Raw genomic sequence first — 11,062 nt, forward strand, 5'->3', positions numbered from 1 at the left:
AAAAAAAAAAAAAAAAAAAAAAAAAATTTCAGCCAGGCACACAGTGGTGCAGGCTTGCTAAACTAAACAAAATCAAAGATAATATGTCTTAAAGTAGGAGCTAGAAATCCCAGCTACTTGGGAGTCTGAGGCAGGAATTTAAGGTCAACCTGCGCAACTTAGTAAGACCCTGTCTCAAAATAAAATACTAGAGATGTGGGGCTGGGATTGTGGCTCAGCGGTAGAGTGCTCGCCTAGCACGGGCAGGTCACAGGTTCGATCCTCAGCACCACATAAAAATAAAGGCATTATGTTGTGTCCATCTACACCTAAAAAATAAATATTTTTAAAAAATAATAATTAAAAAAATAAAAAGACAGAGATGTATGTAGCTCAGAGGTAGAGTGCTTGCCTGCAGAAGTGAGGCCCTGGGCTCAATCCCCAGTATTGGAAAAATGGTCAGACAGGCACACGGATACACACACACAAATTTTTTTTTTTATGTAGTTATTCCTCTAAAAAAAAAAAAAAAAAAAAAGGAAACACTTCCCAGGTCTAATTACTGGCTGAGAAAACAATGATGGCCTTTCTTTTCCACCTAACCTTTTGAGAGAGTCCTAGACCAGAGACAGTTTTTATTATGACCTTAATATAAAACGACAGAAAGCTGCTGTGATTTAAGTGAGCCTACTGCATAGACTAAGCTTAATGGGCTTATCTGAACTGAAACTCAAGGAAAGCAACTTTCCTCTGTCAATTCCATTATTCCAGCTACCACTGTGCCCTCAACAGTCCACTTTCTCTATTCTATCACATTATAGGACATGCAGAGATAGCTATTTATTAGCCAATGCTGACCATCTGAACCCTTCTACTATGAGGCAAATTTTTTCAGGTATTAAGTTTAACTGGCTAGATGCACTGTTTTCATGGGACAATATAAGTAGATAGGCTATATTTCAAGTAAATATGTCTACGTATATATGCATAGGGTTAAAAAGAAATCTAATGATCTACGAAAAAACACGTGTTTGGGGGTTGGAACCTTGGGTCTGAAACCTAGCTATGTAACTCACTATGTAAATTTTTTTTAAGCTTCTTTTTTTTTAATCTTTATTTTGTTTATTTATTTATTTTTTTATGTGGTGCTGAGGATGGAACCCAGGATCTCACACATGAGAGGCAAGTGCTCTACCGCTGAGCCACAACTCCAGCCCTCACTATGTAAATTTTTGACAAGCAACTTAACTTTACCCTCCCCTGAGCCTCAGTGTCCATATCTTCCTCAAGTGTAAAATGGGAACATAATAACCACCTTGCAGGGTGGCTATGGGAGAGTCAACAGGTGGAGTACGAGTTTGCAGCAGGGCCCGCAAGCAATGGCTAGCACAGAATGTAATTATGAACTACCCATTTTTTTGTTCCTCTAAATTCCTTCCCGTTGGCCTCTTCCACCTCCCTTGATTCTCTGCTTTGTGGCTTTCCTAGGTATCTACAACCAACTGCCTCACCTCACCTGACCCCACCCCCAGCTGTTGGGGCTTCTGAGCACACCATCTACACAGCAAGTGCCCTAACCACTGCCCTTGCTCACTGGCTGGATTCTGGTTAAACAGGGTGGTAACTACATTCATACTGTTTCAATTTTACCAGTCTCTCCAAGTACTGCTACTTTCATCATTTCTAATCTCAAGGGCCACCTTGACCTCCTTGGATTTATTTTCACTCCTGACTGAACCAAATAAATGCTTGTTGAATCCTTACTAGGCACTGGAGAGGCAGAGAGGAAGGAGGAAGACTCACCTGATATGGACTCTTTTATTAAAGAGAACCAGACTTGGGTTGGGATGGAGAGGAGGGAGCATAAAGGAGGCACAGGTTTCATATTATTCTCTTCAAACTTCTGAACATCACTACAAGAATGTAGTCCTGTAATTCTTATGTAATAAAAATAAATAAATAAAAATAATAAAAGCCAAAAAAAATAAAAGATAATGTATGTTAAACTAGGAGTTAGAAAGCTTCAAAGACATGCTTATGATGACCATGAATATGATGGATGAGTCTCCCTCAAGAAAAGGACAAGCAGAGAAACAGCAGCAAGAGTAAAGTCAGAGAAGCACAGGAGTGTGCTGGATGGTCTGGAATGACAAGAAGTTTGTTGTGGCTGGAGAACAAGGTATAATTTGGGAAATCTTTAAAGATATTCCAAGGGCTGGGGATATAGCTCAGTTGGTTGAGTGTTTGCCTCACATGCACAAGGCCCTGGGTTCAATCCCCAGCACCACCAAAAAAACAAACAAACAAAAAAGATATTCCAAATAAATCACTTTAAGTATTTAATAAGTCATCCTCTTCCCTACTGCGGCCTGAAAGTCAATCTGTCTGTGAAAACCCAGAGCCTGTGTGCTTCCACTATTCTGCCCTAATGGAAACCTGCTCTCTGAGAGCAATGGGGACCCTCTGCTGTGAAGGACCGGGGTCAAGTGGCAGGCTCCCATTTGAGCTCTATGAAGTAGCTCTGACAGAGGCACAGAGATGGGCTGATGAAGGGAGAACCTGGAAGGCACAGCCCAGCCAAGACAGCAACAATCAAAGCAAAAGACAACGAAGTCCCACCCAAGTGGAGGAAATGAAGGGAAAACCAGTCAGGGCACAGTATGTTACAGTAACATCATCAAGAGGTCTGGGAGTGGGGGCTAAAGGAGAGGAGGAAGTTAAAGATGACTCAAGGTCTATGACTAGTCTGGTACATAAGGTCATTAACAGAACTAGGGCATGGGAGGAGGACTAACCAGAAGAGAAATGATGGGTTTCAAATAATTCAATGCACACTTAAGTGGATATCCAAGCCTAGAGAGGAGGGTTTCACTCTTCCAGAATAGGAAGTCATGGGAAGAAAAGATCAGGGAGACTAACCCAAGAAAGTAACACGTGAAAGACAAGGGAGCCAAGAACAAGTGTCTCAACAAAAGGAGACAGTAGCTGCCAAAGGCCACAAGAATTCAAATGGCTTATGGATGGAAACTGGACTCAGCACACTAAGGTTATAGGCAATCTTGAAAAATCAAGACAAAAAGTCCGTCTGCCAGTAAGCAATTATTATATATTTCAAAATAGATAGGGGACAGGATTTTAAATGCTCTCACCAAAAGAAATAATTGTTTGAGGTGATGGATATATAATTGACCATTACGCATGGTATATGTGTATCAAAATATCACACTGTGCTGGTCCTCACGCCTATAATCCCAGTGGCTTGGGTGGCTGAGGCAGGAGTTCAAAGCCAGCCTCAGCAAAAGCGAGGCACTAAGCAACTCAGTGAGACATTGTCTCTAAATAAAATATAAAATAAGGCTGGTGTTGTGGCCCAGTGGTTGAATGCCTCAGAGTTCAATCCCTGGTTCCCCGCCCCCCCACCAAAAAAAATCACACTTTACGCCACAAATATGTGACAATTAAAAAAAAAAAAAAAAAAAAAAGAATAAAAGAATCTTAGGGGAAATACAGTAAGATTTTTTTTTTTTTAAAGTCAGTCCACAATGGGTTGTAGAATATGGGGGGAAATGGGTAGGGGAAGGTTGAAAAGTTAAGAGGTGAGGCTGGGGACGCAGCTCTATGGGAAAGCACATGCCTAGCAGGCACAGAGCCCTGGGTTCAATCCCTAGCACTGGGGGGAAAAAAGGAAGAAAGAAGGAAAGGAAGGAAGAGAAACAGGGGCAGAGAGATGCAGCTATACTGTCCAGAATTTCTCCCTCTTCACCCTAGTGCATGCCATCACGCCTTCCTTTATGCAGCCGTGTACACTGACAATTCAACTCCCTAAAATATCCATCATCCTCCTCCAGCCAGGTACCAATTACCTCCCTCTCCACACAGCAGCCCACACAGCCAAACCCTTACTTATCAGCACATGGCCGTCTCCTGTCATCTCTTCCTGTCAGCTTTGTTTCTGACTGTGTGTGGCCCTGGGTTCCATCCCCAGCACTGCCAAACAACAAACCAACACTTTACCATGTGTAATGGTCAATGTCATCGCTTCCATTCCTCCAATTCCAAATCACCAACTATTTCACACTTCTCACTATTCCCATCTCCAGGCTAAAGTGTAGGCTCTTCCCTTCATCCTTACACTCTGAAATCAGTTGAGAGATTTAAGGGACAATTCTCTTATTTTGAGTAAAAGTCTTCCTCTCCATTCCTAATTCCACATCTGAGAAAAGGCCTTTGTCACGTCTACACAGGTATGGTGTCACATCTAGCTTCACACACCAATCTAACCTATATACAACAGATGGACTGAAAAATCAGCCAAAAATCAAAGCCAAATTCCCAAGGGTAGCCGAGGGGACCCTCCACAACCTCGCCATAAACTAACATTATGGCCCTCCTCCACCTCCTTTCATAAACCAGCACCACAGCCAAACCAGTCCTCCAGTGTTTTCTTAACATTACATATCTTATTGTTACTCTCTTCTCTTCTCAAATATCCTCTCTGCAACTTTTAATCACCAAGGAAACCTCTGAAACCCCCTCTGAACACCTAAGGCCTCCACTCATTCCTACCACCATGTAACTGTGTGCTACGCTGGGAATCTGTTCTACACTAGAGATACATCAGTGAACAAAACAGAAATCCCTAGCTTTACAAAGCTAATATGTTAGCAGGAAACAACAAAAAATGGACTATACAACTAAGCCTTAAGTATATAAAATATTTAAAACCTGTAAATGCTACAAAAAGAAGTAAAGCAGGATGTCAGAGGAACTGGGCATTCTGAAATGGGATCACCTTTTTTGATTTGTTTGATGGTGTTGAGGAGGAACCCAGGGCCTCACACATGAAAGCAAGCACTCTACCACTAAAGCTATATAGCCCCAGCCCACAAATTACCTTTTTTTTTTTTTTTTCCTGGGTACCAGGGATTGAACTCAGGGGCACTCGACCACGAAGCCAAATCCTCAGCCCTATTTTGTATTTTATTTAGAGACAGGGTCTCACTGAGTTGCTTAATGCCTCGTTTTTTGCTGAGGCTGGCTTTGAACTCACAATCCTCCTGCCTCAGCCTTCCACACCTGAGATAATAGGTGTGTACCACCACGCCCATCGAGATTACCATTTTACATAGGTTGGTAAGGGCAGACCTCATTGGGAAGGTAACTCTGAGGAAGCTTGAAGAAGTTTAGTCGCATCAACAGGCCAGTAGAGCCAACAGCAAGACCAAAGCTGGAGCAGGAGCACATCCGGAAGGTTAGAAGGACAGGGGGCCAGGGAAGCTGAACAGAGTGAGCACAGGGTAGAGTAACAGTAACAGCACCTGCAGGAAAGAAAGTGTGACAAGTCTGTCAAGCAGGCAATTGCATATATGAGCACTGGAGCTGGGGAAAAAGGCCTGGATTAGAGTTCTTGGCTTATGGTAGCCTGGAAGAGTTCACAAAGTCTGAGGCCTGGAGTGCTCCAACTGTTTAAAGATCAGAGAGAAGGCCAGGGTGGTGTTGTCCACCCAGGGACCAGAGAGGGTGAGGAAGGAGGAACACAAGTTCAAGGCCAGCTTGGGCATCTTAACAAGATCCTGTCTCAAAATTTAAAAATGCTAGAACATCATTCCTCCTCAGTTCCATCCCCAGATCAGTGAGATGGGAAGAAACATTCAGGAGATGGGAGGAGGAAATCAAGTGCACATCTTAGTGTCCTGGAGGCCAAGTAAAGAAATATTTAAGTGAAGGGGGAACGTCTGATTTGTCTGATGCCACTGATCAAATAAGATGAAGGCTAAGAGACAACCACTGGAGTCAGTAACAGAGGCAGGAGGAATTTTGTCAAGTAAGCTTAAGACAGAACACAAAGTAAAGAACTAGAGACCAGGTATAGAACACACTCTCCTGAAGTTTCCTTGAAAAGGGAACAAAGAAATGGAGCAATACCCTTCAAAGTATGAATGAAGAATTCTGAAGATGAGAAAAACACAGCATGTTTGTGTACTGTAAGATATGTGTGCAGATAAAGCCCCAGAAAGTCCTAAACACTCAACATTTACTCCTTCCTTCACTCTCACCTGACACCCATTATTTTATTATCTTTATTGATACATATCTGATCTTTATGTAAATGACATTTGCTTTGAAAGCCCTTTTTTTCCTTATTCAACTATCAAACTCTTCCTTATCCTTCAAGACTCAAATATGCCCTCCTGGAAAGCCTTCCTTGACCCTCACCCGGGCTCTCAATGCATTCTTTGTCCCCAGGTACCTTCATGGCAACATGCCTTAGTACCAAAGCATTCCTCTCCACAGCTCTCACCACAGGCCCTGTATTCATCAGAATATCCATCTCCTCTTCCCCACTAACCTGACTCCTCAGGGGCAAGGACAATTACCCAGAAAGTGTAACAGTTATAAGCAACAACATTTCTGCACTGCAGGGGAGGGAGCCCACGGCCTTGAGCATGCTAAACAAACACTTCCTACACCCTGAGCACTGACTCCAGAGCCAGACTACCTGGGTTTGAACCCCAATTCTACCACTTGGTTGCAGTGTAATTCTGGGAAGCTGCCTGACTTCTTAGTGTCTTGAATGTCATCATCTAAAAAACAAACAAAAAAAAAAAAACAAAATGGGATATAAATATAGCCTCTACCTCCTAGCATTGTTTAGAAGAAAAAGTAAATTAATATATGTAAAATAGCTGGCATAAACTAACCTATATTTAACATTAACTAACACACTGTTATACTGTAGTCACAGCACCTGAGATTTTAAGTTTGAAACAGAAATCAAAAAATATTTCATAAATGTATGAGATACTAAAAAGCTTTGGGCTTAATGCTGAGAATTGCTTTTACATACATTAACAGGAGTTTTTGTTTACCAGGCAATTTCATCATTTGAACCATGTCATGCACCAATTTTTCCAAAAGCTGTTAAAGTCACTTCTTGATATTTAAATGTCACCCAAACTATCTCTAATGATGTGACAGAACTACAGAACCCCTAGATTCTGCTGAACCTTTCCCTGCATCTGCTCACACCACCATGGTGGCTTCCTTGTGCCTCACACAGCACTGTGTACCACACAACACTGTGGACACAATCTGGCACCATGACACACCATGTGAGTGGCCAAATTTAAAGTCTGATTTTGTCTCCATTACAGGGACCATTCACGGACTGGGACGTAAAAAATAAATAAATAAATAAATAAATAAGCCTTTGTAACCAATGGAATTTCTAAGCAACTAAAAAAGAAATACTAACTTAAGCAAAGATTCAATTTTGCACAAAATTTCCGTTTTAAGCAGCAGCTCATTCAATATTAAGTAACAACTCTTCAGAGAAGTAGTAGGAACCTCTAACATGTTACACCACTTAAAATCTCATGGGAATTCCACAAAAAATGATGATTTAATCAAATGGAGTTAGAGTACAGCTAACTAATTCTGTACTGGAACTACCATTCTCATTTAACTGGCTGTAAATATGCAGGTCAAATTCTCTTCTGCTGGAGGGACAGTTTAAAGAAATTCCCCCATTCTCCCTACGCTCCACCACTATCTATCTCAGAACTAAACAAGTACACAGTTCAGTGACATTCCTGATAATCTTTCCCATGACATGCCCCAATGTGAAGAACACAGGATTTGGAATACAATACCATGGGTCCAGATGCCAGCTCCATCCTAGAGCAGGTCTATTAATCTCTTCCTCTGGTAGTAACAGCAACAATGTGACCTAACAGGTTGGTGAGGTGAACTGATACTGAATGGCTAAATGAAAAACTGCATATTTGACATGCACACTGCATACTTAATAAATGATAGTTTTCTTCAAGTCTTCCTAGACTTGATGTTTTAAAAAGATATTAAAAAAGCTCAAACTTAGACCAACCAACACTCTTAAAAGTCAAACTGTAAATCAGTAAGAAATGAAGAAAGAAAGAATTCTTTGAATTAAGAGCTGTGATCCCAGGGAAAAGACCCTTCTCTTGACAGACACAAACCAGGCAATGATTTCCTGGCTTTTAGGGGGGAAAGCCTGCCCCACCCAAACCCCTGGAACAACTACAGGCAACCCACTGGCATCAGAGACACAAAGAGGATGTGATCATTCACCTCACATCCACAGTGGCCACTCACTGTGTGCTTAAATAACTAAGGTTGATCACAACTTACCTCAGGGAAAAAATCTACTAGAGGTCAAGAAGTCAACAACTTTACAATTAATTACTCAAAGGTGGTCATTCCAGTGCTCTACTGACTGCCAATTAAGTGAAACCTGAATACAAGGGTGCAAACGGTGATCTAAGTTCCCTGGGAGGTACCTGGGGTCTGGCTCCTTCGGTGCCTTCTCCAGGATGTGGCATATAGTCGCCTTGTAAAATCCACGGAAATAGCTGTACACTCATATTCACAGCAGCATTAAGCACAATAGCCAGGTATCCACTGACGGATGAATGGATAAACAAAATGTGCCTCGTACACAATGGAATTCAGCCTTAAAAAGGAAGGAAACTGACACACCCTACGACATGGATGAACTTGAAGGTATTAAGCTGAGTGAAATAAGCCAGTCACCAAAGGGCAAATACTGTATGATTCCACTTCCATGAGGGCCCTAACGTAGTCACATTTACAGAAAGCAAAATGATGGTTTCCAAGGCCCCAGAGGAGAAGGACTGCTGACAGAGGGGACTAGGAGTTCATGCCCAAGGTACAGAGTTTCAGTTTGGGGAGATGAGAAACTTCTGGAGTAGATGGCCAAGAAAGTTGCACAGCAACGTAAATGTATGTGATGCCACTCAACTAACTGTACAGGTAAAATGTTTTGTTTTATGTAAATTCTACCAGAGCTAAAAAACAAAAATTAAAAACTGAAAGAATAATTTAGAAATGTTTTAATTATTGAAATTATAAATGAAGGAAAGGAGTACTACTTTCCTCGGTTGCTAAATGTTACATGTATCTCATACCTTTGGATTATTTAGAGAATTCCTATCTCCACACTGTATATATAAGAAAATTGGAACTCAAAGAGCTTTATTCGTCTGCCACCAGAGTATGTGTGCACACATATAAACGCATAATTTACACGTACAGAGACAGAGTGTGTGAGTACGACTTATGCCATGCTGCTGGACATTAATGGCTGTATTTTATCCAGCTGGATAAAAGCCCTATGAGGAAAAGGTCAATGACATAGATCCTCTTTCTATACTCCAGGACCTACCAAACCACAAGCAGGCCCCTTGAAAGTTTTCAAACCTCCACTGGCTGTGTCACAGAAGCGGCATCCCTTTCTCTACTACTCCACTAACTTGGCAGCGGTAAAACAAGTGGCCTTGAGGAGCACAGAGCTAGCCCTGGATGTGCCCAAACACAGGCTGGGCAATTAACTACTCACCATGGGCTTACTACGGTGCAAAGAACTAGGGCAGATAAAGATTCAGACAACTTCACCTTTGAGACAGTTGAGTCTACTGCAATGGACAGATAAGGCTCGATTAAAAAAAAATTGCAAAAAGACAAATGCTCAGCCTGGGGATATAGCTCAGCGATACAGCCTTGCCTAGTACCCACAAAGTCGCGGGTCCCATCCCTGGCACCACAAAAATAAGTAAAAAGACAATGCTCTATAGATAGATGGCGGTACACAAATCTAAAGGAGCACTGAGAATACTTATGGCTCAGGAAAATGAGGAAGATATCCTCTAGAGGCTTCTTAGCAGGATCAGAAAGGACGGAGCTTTCCAACACTACCAGGGAGAAGGCCAGAGAGCTCGCAGCATGAAGAACAGCTGCTGTGGGTCCAGGGGATACTCCTGCCGACTCTGCTATCATCCAAGTGACCTCTGCAAATCTTGCTGTTTTCCCATATATATAAACCTACACCTGGACACGATGTTCTCCCCGAACCCGGAGGAGTTCTCAAGTCAGGATGCCTAGGTTCAAATACTGCCACTGCCACTGCCACTTAAAAAGCGCTTGACCTTGAGCCGGGTAATTAATGATTCTATGCCTCAGTCTCCCCACTTCCGATCAAAGGAGTTGGTGTGATAATTAGGTAATACCCGTCAATCACTTAGCACAGGCCCTGGGCACACAGAAAACCCTCCATAAGTAAATGATAGTTATTATCATTATGAAGGAAGCAAACAAGGAGATGCAAGGGTTGTGCCTGCAGCGCTTCCAGGGCCCTCCCAGTCCTGAGACATCCCTGGGGGGGATGGGAGCGCACAGCCGGGGCTGCACACCCTGCACGCATGTGTCACCAGCCAGGCTCGGCACGCGCCTCTCCCCGCCCGGGGGAGAGAAACGATGGCTCAGCAGCCCCGGGACCCACTCCCACCCCTGCGGCAGGGCCCTCAGTGGGGCGGGGGGTCCCACTCCACTTACCATGCTGGCCGGGGAGGGGGCGGCTCAGGTGAGCTGGCTCTAGGGCTTCGGACACGTCCCGCCCGCACAGTTCAGGTCATGGTCCCGGCAAGCTCGGGAAGTCCCCCGACCATGCAAAGGCAACCCCTTCCCCACCCGGTCCCGCAGGGACCCTCTAAAAGGAGCACGGCCTCCCGGTCCACCTCATGGAGGACCCCCGGGGCAATTCATCCAGACCCACCCGTTCCTCCCCAAGAAAACTGAAAAAGCAAGAAATGGGGCTCCGAGGCCGGCAAGGAGGGCAGCGGCTCGGGGCCCCCCCGCCCGGGCCCGACCCCCGAGGGGGAGGCTACGGGCCCAGGCAGGGGCTCCCCGGCTTCCGCGGACAGAGGCGGCGGCGGGCCCGGCCCCGAGGCTGAAGGGGCGGAGGCTGAAGGGGCCGCGGCGGAGCGGCTCGGCCCGGGTGGCCGGCTCAGGAGAGAGGCCCCGCGGGGCCCCGCGCTGTCCCCACCGCCTCAGCCCACACGGCCGCCGCCGCCCCCCCAGGGCATCCCTGCGCGCGCCCGCCCCGGAGCTGCCCGCTCACGCCGCGCGGCAGCCCCGGACCACAGCCCCAACGCGCCGGAAGTGGCGAACGCCGGGCGGCCCCAAAGCGCTGCCGCCAGGCTGCGGCGCTGGAACCCGGCACCAATCCGGAATCAAGAAGGAGGGCGGA

General features: G+C 44.7%; 1 protein-coding gene and 1 non-coding gene across 6 annotated transcripts in view; one reads left to right on the forward strand and one right to left on the reverse strand.

Moving 5' to 3' along the window:
- Xpo6 (exportin 6) overlaps positions 1 to 11,004 on the reverse strand; it is a 98,219-nt gene extending 87,215 nt beyond the window's left edge. For 3 of the 5 annotated variants that reach the window (XM_048789705.1, XM_015491195.2, XM_015491194.2), the window contains exon 1: positions 10,369 to 11,004. Coding sequence is in view for 4 of the 5 variants with exons in the window: in XM_015491195.2 (XP_015346681.1) it covers positions 10,369 to 10,371 (3 nt within the window). In the remaining variant the exon portion in view is untranslated. The remainder of the gene's footprint in view (positions 1 to 10,368) is intronic. The other 2 variants (XM_015491197.2, XM_015491196.2) reach the window with 2 other exon arrangements.
- On the forward strand, positions 2,197 to 2,269 carry Trnav-cac. Its single transcript has one exon. It is a non-coding gene; the product is annotated as a tRNA-Val (tRNA).
- Positions 11,005 to 11,062: the final 58 nt, after the last annotated feature.

This window comes from Marmota marmota, unplaced genomic scaffold, assembly GCF_001458135.2.
Source record: "Marmota marmota marmota unplaced genomic scaffold, marMar, whole genome shotgun sequence".
NCBI lineage: Eukaryota > Metazoa > Chordata > Mammalia > Rodentia > Sciuridae > Marmota > Marmota marmota.